Below are 24,449 nucleotides of genomic sequence, written 5' to 3'. Positions count from 1 at the left end.
TGTATGTGTTCCATTTCAGATCAGGAGTAAAGTTCAAACCCAGAAGCTTATCAAAAAACATGGGACCTCCCCTAGACGAGAGCCATCCATTTCAATGCCAGATGGGGATCAGAGCGTTTATGATGCAATTATAGGAGCTTGGTCATAGATGCATTAAAGGTAAACAGTCACCTCTTCCCCCACTGTACCACGCGCTCAAGATCTGAGGAGAGAGAATCAGAGAGAACATTGTCATTTATGGCCTTTCATGTGTTGCCATAGATAGTCGTGTCATCAGCATAGATGTCAACGAATTATTTTAGTATGTGTTTTGGGAGATCATTAATGCAGATCAAGAAGAGAGTTGGGCCCAGTATGGACCCCCGAGGGACTCCAGCATTAATACTGTGGACCTCTGATTTCTGCCCATCAACCACTACTCTTATGAGCCTATCAGAGAGAAATGATTTAAATATTGAAGAAACATTTCCAGTCATACCGTAGCTGGAAATCTTGTTAAGTAGGCCTTTATGCCATACCTTATCGAAGGCCTTTGATATGTCAAGAACAATGGCCCTAGAAATTAAGTATTTCTCGAGATATTCGCTAATCCTATGAAATATAACCGTTAGCACATCTGCTGTAGATCTAGCAGAGCGGAAACCATATTGTGTGTCACTAAGAAGGTTATTTCTGCTGAGGTGGTTGACTACTTCTCTATTTAATATGGATTCCAGCAACTTACTCATGACACTCAGGAGACTTATTGGTCTGTATTGAGAGGGAGATGACTTATCACCTGAATTCTTATTAATAATATAAATATTTAAAATAGTACGTTTTCATTATTGAATAATTAAGGACACATATGCATGCTTTGTATCAAATGAAACAATTATATGCATGTGTACATATGCATATATGTATACGCATATATATGAATATACGAATAAAAATATATACAGCATAATCGCCGTTGACATATCAGTTCATGTCAGATCACCGAAGTTAAGCAACGTTGAGCCTTGTTAGTACCAGTTGGGTGACCATCTGGGAATTCTAGGTGATATAGCTGCACTCCGCTTATCTCGGAATTTTATTCCAGTCGTCCTGTACACACATTTCACTTGCCACTAGTATTTAACTATGTCAACTCAGGAGAGGTGTGGTTGGAGATTGCGCAGCTACAAAAGTTTCACGTGCAGGCACCACTTCGTGTGTATCCATAGTCTGCCAAATACTGAAGGAGGCCCTTTATATATATGAATCATAATTATTTTTTACTGTCAAAATAAATTACATTTAAAGATATATAAACACATGTATTTACACCACACGCACACCCACACCCACGCACACCCATATATATATATATATATATATATATATATATATATATATATATATATATATATATATATATATATATATATTGTATGCATAGTGATAGAGGGAGTAAGATCATACAATGATTTAATATAAATGTCAAAGCAAGCCCAGTATTACATATGTTTCTGAGAAACTTCAGAACATAATTGAACAAATATCTGTGGCACGTTCAATTCCGGGACCCAATTGCTGTTTATTTAATCTTGAAACTTGCTACGCAGATAAAAGATATACGTGGCAACTTGATTTATTGGCCTGGATTTTCATAAATAATAGGTTGGAAATAAAATGTTATAACTTAAAACAGACGCAAGTCACAATGATGACTTCGACTATTTGTTAAGCAAGAAGACGTGCGTTATTTTCATTTATGCTCTAGTTTTCTTCCAGAAACATGTGTAACAATTACTCCGCTTTAAAAATTGACGTTAAATCAGTGCGTTACATCTTATTGAACAATGGATATTTATTCATAGCTTTTTAGATTTTTTTTTAGATATATAAATATTCAAGGATCAATGTTAGAATTAAATTGGAGAGAGGTAGATAGAGATCATAAATAGATGACAACAGTCATAGCATTTCGCTAGCATATAAAATGTTCTTCCAACTGAGATCGAAACACGAGCGCTTTGCCATCGAATTGAACATCATATAAATTACGCTGAAAAAGTATTAACATTTTCCCCGATTAATAATTAATCATTATTAGAAGTCAATGTGCTTTAATCCCTTTAAAAAGTCATATGCATTTTTTGTAAATGGCAAACCATGAATAGGAAGAATAGTACTTACAAAATAAAAATAAAAACACTTCGGCTTTTACGTACTACAATATGAATGTGCGTTGTCGTCACATAGTTTGGTTAATAGAGTTGAGTGTCTGCTGAATTATAACAGTTGATATTAAAAGTAAACAAGATAGAACGCGCTCGTTATTACTTATAAACTAATGGAAAGGGATAGCAAATAAGTTTGCATGTATCCGTGTGTACGCGTATGTGTTACATTAGGAATTTGTAAGTTCCCGTGGAAACTATAGGGTCACTCACCTACTGTAGTTTCTTTCTTCTTATGAGTGATATAATTAACTTCATAAGACATGTGAATTTGCATTATAAAACGGCGCCATAGATTTATGGTGTCCATTGCTTTGTTTTAGAAGAATCCATTTCCAAGTGGGTAACATTCATTTTTGTATCAGATAGTGACAGCAGGTAAACTACAATTAATCGCATGCTATCAGATAATCGAGTGTTATTAATCATGCTGGGTTGATGACATACGTTCTAACGGAGGTACATGCATATCATTGTAGAAATTATTTTGATTCAGAAATATGAATTAAGCATATTTATAAAAATTCTGACAAGAAAGTAACTGACTTTATAAATTAATGTTTCTTTTTATAGTACTGTTTTATTGAACATCTACAGGACGTTGTAATCTAACCCTTCATTATTAACCACTTGTTACTTACTGCGGAAATATAATCCTTCAAAATTAATATAATAAGATCTTTAAAGCATAGCGTTGTATTTTATTTCAATATGTGTTCAGTTTATAAATTCGCCTGAAAACTGAACTAATTTTTCATTTAAATATTTTATTTTATTTACTCATAATTATAACCCTATCCCAATTTTGTCACTTAGATTCCGTGAGTGATCTTTCTTATTGTATTCTCTGCTCGGGATTTTTTTTAGATCATGTGATATGTGAATATATTAAAATCCTCTGATAGTATTTTTCATCATTCAATTCTCAATCTATCCATTTCATTAACCATTACAAATGAATCAATCTATCCATTCTATTAATTATTATAAAAGAAATGTGGTGACTCTTTGGGAAATAAACAGATTTTCGTGTGAAATCATTTATTGCAGTTACCAGACAACTTGAGAACCTGGTTGCGAACACTGGCACTCGTATTCAATTCTAAATGATACTATATGTTATATATTTTCTTATCTTATTCAGTTATTGCAGCAATTACATTTTAGCGATAATTTTTCAACATTTAATAATATAGAGTTACTTTCATTTTACCTATTTATAATTTATGCAAAGCCAGGCCAACATAGATGATTCCGAAAGTGCCTACTCCGCCTATAGGCGTGTGTCCGCCTTTACTGTCATGTTATACATTTGCGAAGATAACACGATATGAAATGATTGCACTGATTCTTGCTAAACGAGAAATTTGGATTAAGCCAAAGTTTTAAAACTGAAATCACCCAAGTCGTTTGAGAAGGACGTGTACATCTTTAACATCATCGATGAACTTGGCATTTCTCCGTACGCAATCTTCCCCTCTTGTCTCCTAGATACAGCGCCAAAAAATTCACAAGTGGATAAAATAAAGACGCCATTTTTATCGCTTGGCATTTTTCCGTCAACATTTTTTTAAAAGGATTTTTCACGTCAAATTATTTTATTCTATTTAAGAAAATTTCATTGTTCAATTTTCTAAACCAAATAATAAAAATAAAATAATGTTTCTTGAAATTAGCAATAAGATAGAATTTACCACTTTTGGTCTTTGTCTCTCGGTCACACTTTCTTTCTATCTCTTTCATCTTCATTTTTCTCTTTTTGTTTTTTTCCTTTTTGTAGTAATTCAATGTCTTTTTCCCCGCTGTTTTCTTAACGTCTTACTACCTGTCCTTTGTTGCACACGCGTTTATGCTACTTTATCCGTTTTGAAGCTGTTAAATGAAAAAGAAACAACTACGCACTGTTCATTTATCTGTATTCATATACACACCAATCGATACCTATTTACTCTTAAAACTCCGTGCGATATGCTTGTTTGTCTGCAGTCGTGTAAACTAGATTGCACTCTAAATGTGATATCACTATCACATAGAGATGGAGCATATGATACTTCCGATTTTTTAAGATGAGGATTGATATTTCGTATTATTTGGATAACGGATATAAGTACTAAGTAATTACTTTAAAGTGACAGTGTTCTGTGGATGAAAGTTGCAAGCTTCAGTGCAAGAATACCATAATGGCTAACGGTACGAAAATAACCTACGTGGTGAATGAAACAAAATGTTGTGCCAAACATTTTGTACATATTTACAAGTCTAACGTAAAAATTCCCGAGTCCGACCAGATTAACCTGAAGTAGTTGAGCGATTTCATCGGTCGAAACGTTTTGACCATAGCATCCAAAAATAGAAATTAAATACGAGAAAAGTTCACATAGCATGGCCGTGCTTGTATCATAACGTTATAAAATGATCAGGTCATTTATTAAAATAAGAATTGATATGCAAGTGCACAGTTGATGAAATTACGAAATGAAAACTGCATCGATCAAATGAAAGAATAAAAATATTAAAACGTGGCTAATTAAATGTTTCACTTCCGGATACAACGTTGGTCAAATTTAATGTTCAAATAAATGAGAAGAAACCATCGTCATGTTTGTAAACTCTTATTCATTCGATCCACGACTGTCAATCATCTTATATTCCGGTCATTCAACTCATAACATACAGCCATCTTAAACCGTGATAATTATCTTGTGTTTAGCGTTGATAAAGTGTGACTTATTAATAAAATAAAAAATAAAATGTTTTCACAGCACGTGAGTGGAACATTATTCACTTCATTCTCAGAAATGCACCCTTTCCACAGTTCTTCAATGTCGACCCTTTCTCATCCAAAATTTCATACCGAGTTTTGTTGTAGCTTTTAGCGCGTAGCTACATTTTTACGATCTTATTAGATCTCACCTAATGTTTCCCCTCGTGCGTAATATGGTGATCGGTATTTTATGCCTTTCCTGATGATTTACTTAAGAAACCTTGGATTTAAATACTTGATGACTTAATTCACACTTAATCACAATAAGTCATTCATATATATATATATATATATATATATATATATATATATATATATGATTGGGTTGTCTAAGGATTAAAAATAAGATTGTTATTATTTAAAATTTTTGACATTACGAGCGAACATCACTCCTTGCAAAGAAATGAAATAAAATGGATGAAAATTAAATTATTTAACACGCTAACACAAGAGGACATCATTGGCGCTTTTCAGAATCTGTTAAAACGGTACAAGATCATTGCTGCCGAAAGAAATTCTTGTTAAAAAAATGAACTAGAGTTTCATGTGTGTACTATAAAAAAATGACCATATAAAAAAGTCTGGAAACTGCATCTCGTATATGCAAATTAATAAGATTAAACATTTGAAATGAGAGCGGATTGGTGAGAAATAAAATAAAAATATGAAGTAAAAAGTAAAAAGTAATGTACATTTGAATAAATCGAGAAATAATATTTATTAGACACACATTTAGTGGAATGCACGAATTTAAAATGTGCTTAAATGTACATAATTTCAATCATTAAATAAAGATATTTTGCAAGAACAAAGTCATGAAATATGTTTTGAATACAGTTAAAGTAAGCACTCATGCTTTTTCACTATTATATCTGGATTTTTTCGCGTAGGTGTTTCATTCATGGAAATAATTTACTTGTCCTGCGACACCCTTCTAATATATATATATATATATATATATATATATATATATATATATATATATATGTGTGTGTGTGTGTGTGTGTGCGCGTGTGTGTGTGTATGCGTGCGTGTGTGTGAGCACCTGTGTGTGCTTGCGTGTGTCTTTGCTTGTGTGTCTCTCTTTCTCTCTTTCTCTCTGTCCATATATATGTTTTGAGTATCTTAATATATTTGTATGTACCTGACACACTGTTAAACTAATTAATATCTATATACAGACAACTAGTAGTTTTCGACATCGAAATGAATAGCTAATTTATGTGCAGACTTCGTTAAATATATGTACATGAAAATCTTTATGTTAGTACCTCTTGCACTAAATTTGGTATTTTGCCGAACGTGTTCTCACATTTCGATGAAACGACTGTTTTAAAAGAAAGGTTATACTCACTATGCTCTTTGTTCGATCTATTTGATTTCTTGTGGGATGAATATGATTTTGTTTTATTCAGTAAAGAATATTGATTTTTAGCAAGACGTGGCTTTAGCATTTACCTTGAGATTTGAACAATTATTTAAATCTATGAATATGACTGTTATGTCTATGGATACACGCCCACCTTACAATACACACTACACTCGCATCACACGCATCACATGCACACGTATATATATATATATATATATATATATATATATATATATATATATATATATGTGTGTGTGTGTGTGTGGGTGTGTGCGTGTGTGTGTGTGTGTCTGTGAGTGTGTGTGTGTATTTATATACATACAGTCCTGGTCAAAAGCATAAGACCACTTAAGAAATCCAACAAATGGTTGAAAAAATTGCTAAAAGGGAAAATATGATTGAAAAAATAAAATCTGGTTCATTCGAAACCTTAACCCTTATCTAATAATTATTTTTTAAGAAACAAACATTTTCACCTGGTCAAAATGATAAGACCACTTTAATAAAATCGGCTGGTTTTGAAAAAGTGAATACGAAAAGCTTTCTATGTTACTAAAAGCAACTTGTTAGTGGATAAAAAACATCTTACTAAATTATAAATGGCAAAAAGGAAACCAATGTCCGAGTTTGAGAGAGGAGCTTTGAGTTTTCAGTACATGGGATAAAATTCCTTCGCAATTGATAAAAAAAACTTAGTCGCAAGCATGCCGAAGAAAATTTTTGAAGTAATTCGTAATAATGGAGGCTATACTAAATGCTGAGACCCTTTTTAGCAATTTATAATTGCCTTTTGTTAGATAAATTATAAGTGGTCTTATCATTTTGACCAGGTGAAAATGTTTTTTTTTTTAAATAATTATTAGGTCGAGATTAAAGTTTCGTAGGAAGGAGCTTTCATTTTTTTCCATCATATTTTCCCTTTTGACAATGATTCCAACAATTTGTTTGATTAAAATTTCGATAATATACGTAAACACTTACTTTCTTAACGGGTCTTATGATTTTGACCAGGACTGTATATGTATGCATATAGATGTGCATATACATATATACATAATGTATATATGTACATATATGTGTGTATATATATGTGTGTTTGTATATATACATATATGCACATACATGTATGTATATACACATATATGCATATATATGCATATATGTGTATATACATATATGTATATATACATATATGTATATACTTATACATATATTTATATACATATTTATATACATATATATACATATATATACATATATATTATTGCATATTGTATAAAAATATTCAATAGAAAGTTGATAGATATCCCTTATATGATTATAGTTTTATTAAATTCTTATGCCTATGATTAAGCTGCCTTAATAAGTAAAATTTAATTCGGAAATATTACTTAACGTGTGTTTTATAACATGGAATCAAATTTAAGAAACCGTGAAATATTTTAATTTTAAAATTGTGCTTATATTATGCCGTTTGAACTATTTTAAAATAACCAAAAAAATAAAACTCATATCTTTATTCACTCTAAAAACAAACAAAAAAAGAAAAGAAAATTATTTGTTTATTCATTCTCAAAGTCTCTTGTTACAATTTCATAAACTTCAGAGGTTATTATTTTTTTTACAAATGACCTTGCATTATAGATTATCCCTTTTTGCACACAACAAACTATTTTCTTCTGGTATTTTATGTTTACCTTTTAATTAATAATATGCACATAAAATATTTTCGGAACTGGATGCCACACTGCATATATTTATGAATACGTCCATTAATCTATACTTGGTTATTTTGAATGCTTCAGATTTGATGTCTTCAAACCGGCTGTTCGCATCAAGAAAGATTATTGTGTCTAGAAGCGGATTTAGATGAGGTTGAGGAGGCGATCTTCGTGTAGCGAGAAATTTTCAGGCGCTTCCCAGAAACTGTTGCGTAATTTCAGCATATGTGAACATTGTTTGCGAGACGCACTTTGCCCGCATCGCTCGACGTTGTGTATATAATGCGGAGTGCAGACTGGTCATGGCTGATATAGCCATTCAAATTTCGTATTTCGGGTCGTTCCAGTTTAAGTGGATACTTGGCACCATTCAAAATAGGACCCTCTTTTGTCGAATTCTGTTAGAAGCGCAAACGATTATTGACCATTTTAGTTTCCACGAGAGACACCGTAGAGAAAACTAGCAAAACTGAGAAGTATGAGAACAGCTTGACTGAAATTATGGCATGTCAGATTCAACGTATTTCTTGAAAAATAGCGTGTCTTTCGTCTAAGTAATTACTAACGTAGAATCTTAGTAAGACAGTTCGACATAGAATTTATATCATGGCCTACAAAAAAAGGGTTTATCAATCGGATGATAAACTAGTTATCGCTTACTCGACATTGGAAAATTTACCTAAACTAACTGGGAATTGAATCTTGAAATCCTCATTGCTGGATATACGAGAGTTCCGATAAAAAGGTACAACTACTTAACCAGCTGGCCTTAGTAGAGAATAGTTACATGGACCGCACACACACACACACACACACACACACACACACACATCCCCACACACCCACCCACACACACACACACACGCACACACACACACTGCATATATATATAATGCAGTTGATGGAGACGTTGAATCTCTATAGTTCCCGGTGAACATTGTCACTTTATTGTAGAAATTGTGGAAAAGCGGACCAGTCGTCAAATCGGACTACTTTATTCAATATTTTCTCTGTAAGTCACATCTAGTTGATATTTTAATATTATGTTTATAAATGTTTAAACTACATATATAAAATTGTATCTATCCATATAGGTTAAACCGTGTATGAAACATGCCTTAAAAGTCCAGCCCTAAAAATTGACCATGGGTTAGTGCACAATATAATTTCCATTTTCTGTTGGTTTCACATATATTGTGTTGAAAGCGATACTTCTTTCTTTCCGTTGTTTTTTTTTGAAAACGTGTTGCAAATTAGTTTTTCGTGGTTTCAGAATACTTTACACATAAATATAACACTCTACTTATATTTATAAGATATAGATATTCTGAATCATTCATATCTAACTCAACGATTCCATGTAGATCATTTACAGTGCTTCAATGTGTTGAACATATTTATTATGGCTTTCATTGAATTTATTTTTATAGCTTTAGCTATATGTAGCAATTTATTTATTTATTTGCTTTGTAGATAATGGATAAACAATGGCATCGTTTCCAATGAAGTTGCTCTACACCGTGAGTCATGCAGAAGAAAGAAACTACCTTATGAGCAGGCCTACATTTATATGAATGAAATACATCTGCCTGTAAGTGAATTGATAGATAAAGAATATTTTGATGGTAAGATATCAGATGATTGTGGTTAGAAGCTAAGAAAAAAAAGTCTTACCGTGGGTGCTCAGCGAGTGAGTTCAGGCCGAGAAAATGAAAAACAAAGATGGCGGCCAGCATTTTATTACGTGCGTTCTCGCATAATCCCGTGTGCGCGTGAAGCTGGAAACTACAAACTGAGCTTCATTTCTCGGTTTAAATTATAATCCTTTTCGTGTGTAAGAAGTGATCCCCCGCCATTTCAGAGGTCCACCTGTTCTGATACTGCTTTATTCTTCAAGCTATTTCGGCGATGGCCAACGGTGGCTTAAGCAACATGATTAAGCCTTGTAATGGTGACGGTGATGTGGTGGTGTGGCTAAAAACGTGGACCTTGTGGCAAGGATTCAAAAGTTGGACGATGTGGCCACAGTAATACCACTGTTTCTAGAAGGGGATGCGCTGGCCCTCTATTTGGAGCTCAGCGAGCGAGAACAGAGTGACGTGGACGCCATCAAGGGTCGACTGTTCGAAGCTTTTGCAGAGGGGCCTTTCGAGGCCTTTAATAAGTTGAAGGAGTCTTCTCCTTCAACTGGTTGACTGGTGAATCTGTTGATGTCTACGCGAACGAGATGAGGCGATTGGTTGAGTTGTAGGGCATCAGAGGACACGCCACGAGTCAGGTAGTGAAAATGACATTCGTTACTGGGTTCCCGGAAGAGCTATCGAAACGTTTGCAGCAAGTCCCGGGAGTGGAGACGCGGAATGTGAGTGAGCTGCTCAAAACTGCAAAGATCTTGGTGAGCACCCAGCCCATAGAATCTGGAGGGACAACAGCAACGGTACAGCAGGATGTGGATAGGAGTCTGCTGAAACCGAGGGTGGCATGCTTCGAATGTGTGAGACAACACATGAGAAGAGACTGCCGGAAGTTCTTACAACGCACAGTATGTTACAAATGCAATCGGAGAGGTCATTTAGTGGTGAAATGCACGAGTTTGGGAAACTGGCAAGGGGAAGCCGACGCGCCAGCGGCCGCTTCGATTCGGGAATAGTGGCGCACTCGCACCAGATGCCCAAGCAAAAGATTGTGGTGGAAGGACGGGGAGTTATGGCCCTGATCGACACTGGCTGTACCACTACCATGGTGCACACAACCCTGGTCGGAAGATGGAAAGGGTCGCCAGTGAAGTGTCGAGGGAGGAAGATCGTCACTATTGAACAGAGGATGAAGGTCCATGCAATTTTCACCGATCATCTGGTGCCTGGCGTTCAAGCCATCATTGGAATGGATGTTATATGCCGACTAGGAGGCGTTACCATCACATGCAACAACGTGAGGTGCGGACTAGCTGAGTGCGCAGTGACAGAGCAAGCTCCCAGAGGGACCAACATGGCCGGAGAGGAAAGAAAAATGTCGATCAAAGATCAGGACTTCCGAGAGAGAGCCAAATTCGACGGAGAGCAGTGTACGGTGGAGTCGGCATGGAACCATCAAGCGCCATCGCTAACAAACAGAGTGGCGTGCTACACTAATTCGCTTAGAGGAGGGGCGAGAAAGGAGTTTGAACAAGAAGTGGACCGATGGATTGAGGAGGGTATACTGCTGCCTTGGACGGATGTCGATGAGTCGGACATTTTGCCGTTGATGGCCGTTCTGCAACCAACTAAAAGGAAAGTAAGACTGGTCCAAGATTTCCGAGAGCTTACCCAACATGTGAAGTGCACTACTGGAGGCGACACCGTAGATGTGTGCAGTGAGACCATTAGAGAATGGAGGCAGATGAATAGCGCGTCTACGCTGTAGATCTAAAATCTGCCTAATAGCAACTCCACATTGCTAAGAAGCTCTGGAAATACCAGTTAGTCAGGTACAAAGGCAAAACCTACTGCCTTACGCGAGTGGGGTTTGGGTTGAATTCGGCACCCAAGATCATGTCAACTATCCTCAGGAAGATTCTGGAGACAATGGGAAAAGGAGATGGGACAGTGAGTTCATACATAGACGACATTCTGGTGAATGAGACTCTGGTAACTGCCAAGGAGGTGGTAACTCATTTGAAGAGGTTTGGGTTGGTCGCCAAAGCGCCTGAAAAATTAGACGGAGGGGCTGCTTTGGGACTAAGGCTGAAACGAGGTGCGTTGGGCAGCCTAGAGTTTCGCAGGGGGGGCGAGATCCCGCAAGTGAAGCAAGAGCTCAACAGACGGGAACATTTTTTCCCTATGCAGGAAGTTGATCTGACATTACCCCGTTGCAAGCTGACTTAGACCGACATGCAGCTACATAAAGAGGCATGCCGAAGGAAGAGAATGGAATGATAAAGTGGGGGGAAGAACGGTCGCTATGATATAAGAGCTCCTGAAAGAAGCACAATGGCAAGACCCAGTCCGGGGAACCTGGAACATACCGCGAACATTGGATGGAGTCGTGTGGTGTGATGCAAGCAGCATTGCAACAGGGGTCGTTTTGGAAGTTGGAGGAGTGGTTGCAGAAGATTCGGCCTGGTTAAGGAAGAAAAGTGATGTCAGCCACATCAATGTAGCGGAATTAGATGCGGTAATCAAAGGGGTCAACCTGGCCTTGAAAGTGGGACTGCATGACATCTGCATCAAAACAGACTCTGCCACGTTGTGTGCTTGGCTAAAGTCACTCATTTAAAGCGTAAAAAGGATAAGAACGAAAGGGGATCAGAGATGTTAGTGAAGCGCAGGCTTGGAATGCTAGCTGTGCTGATGCAGGAGTTTTGTTTGAAGCTTCGGTAGACATAGTGGCTTCTGAGAAGAACCGAGTATATGCTCTCACGAGAGTGAAGAAGAGTTGGCTTTTGCCCAAGAAAGATGTTGTTGCTTCATCGGATCTAGATTATGTTGGCGTGCGAGAGCTGCACAATCTGCACCATATGGGGATAGAGAGGACGTGGTACTTTGTGAAGAAAGTTGACACGAATGTCACCAATGAGCAAGTGAGGCAAGTGGTCACGACATGCGACAGATGTCAGTCGGTTGATCCTGCTCCCAGCACGCATGAAGCTGGTCAGGTGGGGTAAGTGGGACCTTGGAGAGACTGGCATGCGATGTCACCCATTACAGGGGTGGACTTTACCTGACCATGATTGACTGCGGGCCCGGGCGATTTGCCCTATGGAAGAAGCTACGTGGAGGAACAGGCAATGAAATAGCGGCAATCCTCGATGAGGTTGTTTTGGAGCCAGGTCCCGTGGAAGAGTTGTCAACCGACAACGGGACCGCATTCAAGGTAGTAGCAGTGACCGACATAATGAGGGGGTGGAATATCCAACAATTTTTCAGAGCTGCCTACAGACCCAGTGGCAACGGGATCATGGAGAGAAACCACCGCACCATAAAGACACTCGCGGAGAGAGGAGGCACCTCACATGAGCAAGCCGTTTACTGGTATAATATGTCGCCTAGATTGGGACAAGTGCCAGAGACGGTTCCGCAACTGTCAGCGTTCGCATATTCCTGGAGCCATCCCAGGGTTGAGCCGGCAAGCAGAGATATGGGCCACAAGGACCATTAAACTCGGGGATTAGGTATGGGTGAAGCCACCGGGGGCGCGCTGTACCACACAATGGAGTAGAGGTCGCGTGACTGGGAGAAACACTAAAAATAGCATCGTGGTGGACGTAGTACCGAAGCATATTCTCGACATCAGACCAGTGGAAGGCGAAACAATGGAGGCGAATGTACAGCAACAGGAGAAGGACGAGACACCTCAGAGGCCAAGTAGACAGAGGCGACCGCCACAGTGGACGATATACTACAAAATATGATCTTGAGATCAGGGAGGCATGTGGTTAGAAGCTAAGAAAAAACAAGTCTTACCGTCGGTGCTCAGCGACTGAGTTCAGGCCGAGAAAAGGAAAAACAAAGATGGCGGCCAGCATTTTATTACGTGCGTTCTCGCATAATCCCGTGTGCGCGTGAAGCTGGAAACTACAAAATGAGCTTCATTTCTCGGTGCTGAGCAGTACTAGATTGGGCAGGAGAGTACACGCTTCGGCAGTACATAGACTGAAATTATAATCCTTTTTTGTGTGTAAGAAGTGACCCCCCCTATTTCATGTTACTGAAAAACAACAGGCACGTCTAAAAATATACCATTCGTCTTGGAAACAAACGAACCTATTTTCTCAAAATTTGGAACTGAAGCTGCTAAGAAGCTGAAGCAAAAATGAAAGCAATTAATGGAGAACTGAAGTACAAACGCCCGACAGAAATTTTTGAACTGTTTTTGATACTGATATAGTGAATGATATATGTCAAGAATCTGTTGCTTACTCTACGCAAAGAAAATTATCATGGCTTCAATATTTCTATCAACTGTTTTAAAAATTCCATTCACATTCTGTTATTTTCAGATTATCACCAATTGCCAAGCGAACGTCATGATTGAAGTATAGATGAAGATTTTGAAACGCAAATCGTTCGGAAATAAATTTCCTTCTATGAAATATTTTTTCACTTAGTCAACAATGAAACAGCAGAAAAAAATAAGAATGACAAAGTATTTAAAATTCAACCATTAGCTCTAAATAAGAAGTACACACAGTTTGACATATTTTCAAAACCTTTGTCAATTTATGTAATATATTATGGAGGAAGTACTCTGTAACAATTTATAAGAGGAAACCTATAAGGTTCGGATTCAACCAGTGGTTTTAACTTGTGGAGTTACTGGATATTGTTTTCAAATGTACTTATATCTAGGAAATCATGTCATCTGAACTTCAACTGCCAAGAAGACTGATAGTATTGGTTCAAATGTGGTTCTGTCTATGGTCAGCTTGTCTGTGCAGTCCAAAGAATCACGAAATCTATGTAGATAATTTTCTTCTCCAGAATGCTTTATTTGCAGAAATGAGATCTCTTGTCACGAGAATTACAGAAAGGGTACGGTCGAACAGAACATCAACATTTCCACTGAAGGACGATAAGGTGCTAAAGCGTGAAAGTCGCGGATCTTCTGGCTACACGTTTGAAGAAAACAAAGAGTGTTTTTTTTTCTTGAAATCGCATGACAACAGCATCTTCAGCTAGCAAACAACTAAGGTGCTGCACCTGTTGGAAATGGCAAGCGATGGTCCACCAGCCTTCGAAAAGAAGTTGGTGCCTCTTAGACTTTTCACACATTCCAGTACAATAAACATATGAGAGGAGTGCATCACTTGACATGGCTGACAAAAAAGTATCGACCATCCATCAGGTCTAAGAAGTGATACTTTAGTTTTTTCACAATTTTGTTGATACTGTGATGGTAAATTCATGAATTTCTTAGAAACATGTAAATGGACAAGAAAACATGACTCAGATTTAATGATGAGGGGTATTTTAGATGTTTCTTCTGAATCACATCTCAAGAATCTTGGACGACCAAAATATTTTCTTCGAAAGTGTTAGCAAAAGTTAGACAAGATGGGCACATTCTTGATTGAATTGATGGAGGAAAGAGAAACTTCTGTAAAAAGAAAGAATCAAAACAGGGCGTGAAATGTGATGTTGACCTTCACATTGGTTGAGATTATCGGACTGACTTCCTCATCAGTCCGACAATCTCAATCAATGTAAACACGTCATCTCAAAAATGCAGACAATTACTTCACATTGGTATTAACATTCAATAAATGACATTAAAATTTCACATTCAATAAATGACATTAAAATTTCACATTCAATAAATGAGACTAAAAATAGCTTTTAAATAATTTACATAAAAATAAACAAGCATTGTTTTTGTTTTTATTTACTCAGAATGGTTTTTATAAAATTAGTCTAAATAAATTTTAAAAAATCAATGTTTTTGCTCTTGTTTTTCAACAGTTTTATATATTGAAATTAATCATGCAACTTTTATATTGAAATTAATCATGCAATTTTTATATTGAAATTAACCATGCAAATTTTATATTGAAATTAACCATGCAATTTTCGTAAATTTGCTTTTTATAGAAATGTGCTTGGCGTGCTTCAGGTTCTTAAATCAAGACCAAATGTTAAAATGACATAAACAGGAAAATATAGGTATAATTCATTTTATAACAATTTCATCTAATATTTTAAAGAACAAATAAACAAAATAAACAAAATAACTAAAAAAAAGTGGGCGTTAATAGGTTAAATCACTTTACCGGGAGAAGGATTTCACTGTATTGCGAGATAAAAATACCAGGTTAAGAAACTGGCATGGCCAATCCTTCTCTCCAGGGTAGATGGGCCTCTCTTTAGCCGTGGTAGACACCCTATCTAGTGATGGTGTTACGATAAAAAATACCCTTGATAGCCCTGGCGAAGCATCAAGTATTCAGCTATCTACAACGTTGAATTACACTACACACTCGTGTAGTGAGTTCAATCCCGGCTACGGGCGCGCTAGATGGATGTATGACGAGAAAGACTTTAACAATTTAAATTCAGTGATGCCAAAATTAGCGTCACAGAATTTAATTTTATTTCTTTAATCATTTTGTAAAATATAATTACACAGTTAATATGCAATAAAATTAAGTGTAAGTTAGAGGAGAGACATTTATTTTTCGCATATGTGTGTAAATTTAGATGGTTGGGTAGGTAGTGTTTACAAAAACAATGTAGCTTATGGCTTTATTATATTATTATGTTAATTAAATCTTATGACATTGAATTCTTTATAATGTTGGAAAGACTTAGGAGGAGTTCAAAATTATGAGATGTCTTCTAATATTTTTTTATAAAAGATAAGGATAATTTTATGATTATTATATATTGGGGATATGCCCCCATGTTCAACCACTCTAATTTAATATGTTGTTGCATTTGATTATAGCAGATGTTTGTATAGTTCGAGGTGTTGTGGGTTTTTTCTTGTAATGTGTGCTTTCACTATGGAATTAACCGAATGTTTTCTAAGTCAATATGAAATATACAGTATTATTTTCATTTCAATGATCTACGCATTAATTACAAACTGCAAAGAAAATTTAACAAACATAAAATATAAATTTTAAAATATTGGAGAAGTATTGAAGTAAGAGTTAGGAGTTAAAGTTAGTGTTTTTTATATTTTTTTTAGAAAACAGTGCTGAATCTTATTTAAATCACCTAAATTACAGCAAAATTGGTTCAGCTTCACTTTTAAAATGGTAATACTATGTTTTAGTAGTATTATGTAGATCACGTGTTAGAATATAAAAAAATACGCTATATAATATTTCCTTAATAAGTTATGGACGTTTAATAAAGTCAAGACAATTTCAAATACACCTTTACAAAGTATTTATTTTCACGCTTTTATGTCTTTATCGCAATTTGATAAATTATAATTCATTTATTGAACTTTCATGGTATTTTATTCATATTTACCAGTCGTTAATTTATTTGACAACATCAGTGGAATCATTTTATATTCACAAAAGCAAAGGAACGATTTAAATTTAGATGTCAACAGCGATGAACAAGGAACATCTAAAACCACTAGACTTGTAGAACACAAGAAAAATACTTATTTAGTCGAGTGTTTTACAATACAACGACTCAATAAATAAGAGAGTCGAAATCTAAAACAATGGAGTAGGTAGATTTAATCAAACCTAAACACGTTAAACTGAATAAACCAGGAAAACAAAACAATTCGTGCAGAAACATTGTAGGCAAACGTGACAAAATCTCTTTATCTGAAATGAATGAATGAATGAGAAAAAAATGTCAAATTAATGGAAAAAGATTGATAGATCGAATGAATTCAAATGAAGTAGACAACGAGACAATAGAAAAAAGGAACTATACGAAGGAGCTAATGAAAATAATTAGCTTTAATTTTTTAAATCATTTTTTACAACTACACATTCCAGACTAAAAGGTTAACCAGCAATACCCGGGAAAAAAATTTGTTTCATAGATTATAGGAGTTTCTAGAGGGATATTGAAAGTCGAATGTAGCCATTTTTTTCTAAATCATCTAATATATTTTTCCAATCATCTAATATCTTCAAATGTTAATTCCAATGAATAAGCACCTATTCATTCATAATGTTTCTCATGTAAAAAGGAAGTGTCGTATGTATCACGAACATTGCGATTCTTTTTGACTCCTCAATCGTTTAAAAACAAATGAACGAAAAAAACTCGAGAATAGGAGAAATTTCAGAAGTTATGTGTGCAACAGGCGCTTGAAAACGTTTCATAATGATCTATGTGTACAGCTTCTATTCGACTGTAAATATTGTCCAGAAAACGTTCTGCCATTAGAGTCATATGATACAAGATTGTAATACGTGCTTCTCAAACTCTCGCATCGAAATATTACATGCAGCATTTACCGTTTACAAGTTATTGTATCGACCGGACGCTTGCAGCTAGTCATGCTCACATATAAGCACAAATGAAATGATATGACATTTTGCATACATCTTTAATTCGCAGGTGACGAGATGGCATACTATATAACGTTATATTTAAAATATCTAGATGACTACTCTAACATATTTTATAAAAATTCCATCAAAAATAAACAAAGAGAACGCGTAGAAGAATGGCGAAAATAACTATCCGCCAAAACACACACCGAAAAATAATCAGGATGATTTTGATTCTAAAACAGATCTAAAGAAAGTTTTTAATTAACATATATATAACTAGTCGTGACAACTGAATACGGATGAAATATAATATAAATCTAATATGTCTGTTATATATTTACATTTTTACAAATGAGATTGCATAACAAAATAGATTTAAGATGCCATATAATAAGCCTGAGGGATTTTTTTAAACAATGCAAGGAAACTAACATTTTGTAATATTAATTAATTATTGTCTACTATACATTATAATTTAACAATAATAAGCGTTATCTGATTTTTTACAAAGTGTTTCCAAACGTGTTTGCGTTCAAATAAATCAAACTTGTTGCAAAATTCGTAATGATCTGTTATTGAATTTTGTACATATAAAAAATATTAACTTACATAATTTACACAATATAGCTTCTTATACATATACATATATATATATATATATATATATATATATATATATATATATATATATATATATATACTTCAGAATAAAATTATCCAACAATCAGCTGGTATGGTAACCTGATATTATAAGATTTACATGATATTACTGGCAGTGATATTCTATAAGTATTATCTCACCTAAATAAGAATTGCTCGTTATAAAGATAGAGAAAATAAATCAAATTCTTAGTCATTCAATGAATTTAAGAATTAAGTAAATAAATGATAAATATTACGTGTGCATGCGTTAGCCTTGGCTAAGGGTGGCTAAGGGAGCGACCATTAAATAATTCTTCTGGTAACCATGGAACTCAACACCCAAGTAGAACCTCACTTTATTTTAAATATTTATTTTCTAAAGGACTGTTTGAATAAATCAACAATCAATAAAATGATGCTTCTACCCTTTATTGCCGAAATTGGAGACGCCATTTTTTCAGGCACTTGTTATCTACATCTAGGGGAGACATCATTATATGGCCGAATGATTGCTTCCGGAAGGGAAAGAATAAATTTACCAAAATTAACATTTATTACTTCCGGAAACGTAAAATTAAACTAAAATTTCATTAATTATTTCCAGAAACTTGGTAAACCGATATTACTGGAGAAAATGAATCTTGACAATTCAAAAGAATTTTTAAAATTATTTATTTGTTTAAAAAAAATTAAACTTCCAGAAAGAACTATGAAACAAAGTAAATAAAGAAAGTGAAAACGAATATATATCCATAATTGTTTAATTGGAAATGTTTCGATTTAATTAATGAGAACGGGAAAGTTTCTCATGGAACATTTTTTTATTATCAAAAACAGAAAATTTAAATGACATATTCATAATAGTTTAAACTGGGCGGCGTTATTTAAAAACTAAAACGAAACCAAAATATGTATTAGTTTTTTGTTGTTTGTTTATTTTTTCGTTTGTGTGTGTGTATTTTTTTCGAACAAATAAATAATTTTATACATTGTTTTTTTAATTAAAACAACTTTGAAAGGCTGACAACACATTGATTTAAATTATTGTTTTTTTTTAAAGGAGGAGTAGGTTGTTTTTTGTTTTTATTTTTTTTTCACTGGGAATATAATTGTAAAAATATTGATTGAAAAGTTTGCGTAAAAAAATTCAATTTTAAGAAAAAATTTTAAATGAAAGCAACATTGGACTTTTATAAAATAGTTTTTTTTCGAACAAATGAATAATTTTAAAAATTCTTTTTTTTTGTCAAATAAATAAATTTCAAGCAATTTCTGCAATGAATAATATATAGCAACTTCGTTAATTTTACGACTCGCCCCAGCATATTATAAACACCCTAACCTCTCCATGTTAAAACGGTTTTCGGAATGAACACCCCCAACCTTCCCATGTTAAGAACGACTTCCGAGGTCTGTGGAAGGGCGTGTTTAATTCGAAAGCCGTTTTTAACATTGGGAGCTTAGAGCGTTTATAATACGTTGAGGCATGTCGTAAAAATGAAATAGTTTAGAAAAAGTTAAAACAAACTTTTTATGTAAACAATGCCGTGAAAGAAACAATTAAAATGTAATATTTCATGAGTGAAAAGCCTTAAGATATTCAAAATTTAAAAATTGGTAAGATACCTATATGAATTTTAATTTAAAAAATATGTTTTTTTTGTGTGTGCTAATGCAGAGAGTGATCCGCGCTGTTTTTTATAATCGTATTTCCACGTTTAATTAAAGTTTTATATGTTTTTTATTCAGTTGTAAGATTAAAGTACAGAATCGGTACTAAACACCCTCCCTTTCCCATGTTAAGAATGGCTTTTTTAATAATAACGTTATTATTTCAGAACGGATCACTTTCTTCATTAGTATCCTTTTATATATATATATATATATATATATATATATATATGATGATTGCAACGTCTTGTCAGACGAGTGCCACTCCCTATATATACGTACACACACACACACACACACACACACATATATATATATATATATATATATATATATATATACGAGCGGGGGTACTCGGCGTTGCCCGAGTGTTTAGAGGTGTGTGTGGTGGGATGTAAATCAAGATGAAATGTTTCAGTGTTAAAAAAAGATGTTAAGAAAAAAACAGCGAACATGCAAAAATAAAAAAACAAAAAATCGAGATGTATTATTATGTTGGGGCAAGTAAATCAACACATAAAAAAATAAACGATGATAACCTTCTTTAGAAAATATGAAAAAACAGCGTACGTTATGTAAAAAGAAAGATCGACCCATTTCAATAATTGAGGAGTGTAAAAACCTCGGCGAATGTGAAGCGGACGATATTACAACTTGTTACAAAAATCGGAAAGCGGAGGCGCCCGGCGCTGGCCGGGTGTTTGTAAGTGTGTGTGTGTGTGCGGAGGGTATAAATGAAAAGTTAATGGGCTGTTTGCATATTAAAAACAACGATATTAAACAAAAGCGGCGAGGGGCAAACACAATATAAAAAAAAAACTATGATGTGAAAAACAGCGTACGCGATGGAAAAAAGAAAGAACAGATAGTTTCAATAATGGGAAAAATCGAAATGCGTGTGGTAAGGTGAAGCGGACGATGTTAAAAGTTGTTAAAAATCGGTAAAAAAAAAGATATCCTACATTACGATTCGAACTCGCGACCTATTCAGCTAAGAAAGCTTCGATGAAATTTGGTCGGTTTTGTTGTATTGAAACGGATTCAATCGACAATGTCATTGGTGCATGCGTGTATTCTTATCTTGTCATTAAGGGAGAAGAGTCTCGCAGAATCGACTTACGAAATATATTATTATTTTATTTGCAACTTTATAATGTGCAATCTTAATTTATTTTGATAACGCAAAAACATTCCTCGACTCTAATGATAGATTATCTGACAATTTCAATTAAATTGGTAATGTAAATATATCCTTTTTATGAATCACTAAAGAACCAATAATTATATATATATATATATATATATATATATATATATATATATTATATATATTATTAGGCACCGCCAAAACTGGGGGGGCAGGTCAGTACTTTTTGACGGACCGTCTTTTTAAAAATCTACCAAAAATCAGGTAATTATCCGATCAATACGAAATTTTCAGCGATTATTAGGAGAAGAATGAACTTTATAACAGTTTACTTATTTTTCATAAACGATATTTATATATATATTTTTTTTGCTTACAAAACCCCCCCTTGTTTTGAAGTGGGAACAAATATGCTTAAAATAATCATCTGAAACTGAACAAAACATATTGTGTTGTTGTAAGGGACAGAATTATAGATTTAACAAAAAAAAAAAAAATTGTTTGCATACCTTATTTTGACGTCTGAATATCAGAACTTCGATTGTGTTTAATTATCCCGCTTTTGAGTTTTGAAGTGTGAAATTCGGTGAATATGTTAAGTAAAATAATTAATTTAAGTTAAGCAAAACAAAAAAAAAATTTTTTTAATATTTATACGAAAAAAGCCATTTTAAAATTTTTGATAAATAAATTAACAATTTTTATTTAACGAGCCGCATAATGCATGACCATTATTAAACAGGGCATGCTTTGAATAATCGATACAAAAAAAAAATTCGATAAATAGTGTGCCCTTTGTGTTAAAAATAGCATCATTTTTTTCGATCCCATTTGAAAACGTTTGCCGCCTTTCGACTACGGTGGACCAAACGCGCTGAAATAATTTTTTTTTATTCTGCTTTAAATTGCCCCCCCCATTTTGGGGAGCCTGGCCCCCACACACATACACATTAAAAACCAAACTCATACAAATGGTCACCCATCTGGTACTGGCCAGCCTCAGCTTAATAATACATTGAAATTTTCGTCACTGAAAAACAAGTTTTTTTGGCCTGTTTGGTCTTCCATAGTTTTCTTCTTATCAAACGCAAAACGTAAACAGAGTCGATATAAACTCTAGATCGACGCGAGATATCTGGTTACCTATATGAATAAGTGGAATTATTTGAAATTCAGGTACTTATATTATAATATTTTTGCATATTCTCTTAGAAAATCATCCTAAATCTTAGTTAGACAATAAATAAATTAATTAATTATTTCAAAAACCCTTTTTTTTAAATATTTAAGTACTTTTTTTGTGCAAGACAAAAAATGTCAATTGTTAACTTTTGGGGAAAATTTAACATTTAAAATTTAATTAAAAATAGTAGAAAAAGTTTTACATTATTCTGTTTTCTATATGATAAAATTCAGGGTTTTATCTTTCTGGAAAAAAAAAGTTACTCAGAAATAATGGATTTTAATAAATGTAATTTCGTTTTAAAAAACAACAACAACTTGATTTTTTGGCCATTTTTGGCGGTGCCTATATTATATATATATATATATATATATATATATATATATATATATATATATATATATATATATATATATATACATATATATGCTGATCCGCTCCGTTTAAAAAATTGTATAATCTAGATTAACATACCAAAACCACAAAGCTAATGATAAATATAAAACTTCACTAAGTAGATATCAATATAATAAAGGATTAAATAAACATGCCGATGTATTTGTTATAGTGTAAATACCCCGAAAAAAGTAAATGTTTGTGTATAAGTATTAATTGGCCATATTTCATGGTAATAAATATTTTAGTTTTCAAAAGTGGGAGATGTTTTGAGACTACATGCCCGATTTTCACTGCGTCTCATAATACTTCGATAACAGATATCTTGAGAATTAGTCTACTATCAAATCGAAAATATAACAATTTTCAAATTCTGGATATTATCTTTATCTAACCTGACAATCATTTAAAATACTACAAATATGAAACTACTGGGTTAGAATAAATCGATATCTGATGTCATTGGCTTACATTTAATAAAAATAAAATTGATTTAAATATCTGAGGCTTATGAAGTTCAAAACTTGTATACGTCAGGCTGAATGATTTATAAGTAATTGATTTTCATTTCATACGAATTGGTTAAATTTAATGCGTATGGACGTTAATTAAAGTTCACAATAATAACGTAAGTTTCATTTAACAAATTAAATCTGCCTTTTTCGCAGAGAAATAATTTGCTAAAGTTACTTTTACAACGACGACATTCAATGTAAATTTCCTGACGAAACATGTTTCCCGTCTCTTATCATTACAAACTATTCAACTCAATTATTTGAAAAAACAATTCAATAAACTTAACGCACTAATGCATTTATCACGGACAAAGAATTTACTGAAGTTGCATTAACCAAGTTTCGATTTTATTAAGGATGTTTGTTTTCTCACCAAGTTAAATAGAATGCTGACAAAATTACTCTAGCTTTGGGAACAATAGATAAACATCGAATTACGTTTTAACATTTACTTTGTTCGCAAAAACGAAGACTAGCTTTTAGAAGTGTCCTTAGTTGAAAATCCGTAGACGTACCTAACCTTTTTCGAGATAATTTTATTTTTGTTTTGTATGATCCTCCACCATTTTTGTTATTTGTCTTAAATCTGATAATTGTTAAAATAATGTAAAAATGAATTTTCAAATGAAATTGATCGGATATTGATTAATCACATAAATATTTTCGATTTGATAAATTTGGTTTTCTTAACAATTTTCCTTATCGTTAAATAAGGTTTAATATACATATATATATATGTATATATATATATATATACATAGATAGATAGATAAATAGATAATTATAGACCAACGATATATATTATGTATATCATTACAATATATATATATATATATATATGCACACACATATATATATATATATATATATATATATATATAT

General features: G+C 33.7%; 1 protein-coding gene across 1 annotated transcript in view; it reads left to right on the top strand.

Moving 5' to 3' along the window:
• The window catches only part of LOC145287827 (uncharacterized), a 71,612-nt gene extending 56,137 nt beyond the window's left edge, over positions 1 to 15,475 (top strand). The window contains exon 2 of the mRNA XM_080135693.1: positions 9,538 to 15,475. Coding sequence (XP_079991819.1) covers positions 10,546 to 11,466 — 921 coding nt within the window. The 5' untranslated portion in view covers positions 9,538 to 10,545 and the 3' untranslated portion in view covers positions 11,467 to 15,475. The remainder of the gene's footprint in view (positions 1 to 9,537) is intronic.
• The last annotated feature ends 8,974 nt before the right edge of the window (positions 15,476 to 24,449 follow it).

This window comes from Euprymna scolopes, chromosome 11 (genome assembly GCF_053919585.1).
Source record: "Euprymna scolopes isolate OS-2025 chromosome 11, ASM5391958v1, whole genome shotgun sequence".
Classification (NCBI taxonomy): Eukaryota; Metazoa; Mollusca; class Cephalopoda; order Sepiida; family Sepiolidae; genus Euprymna; species Euprymna scolopes.
The sequence above is the reverse complement of the archived record's forward strand: the minus strand, read 5'-3'. Positions and strand labels throughout refer to the sequence as shown.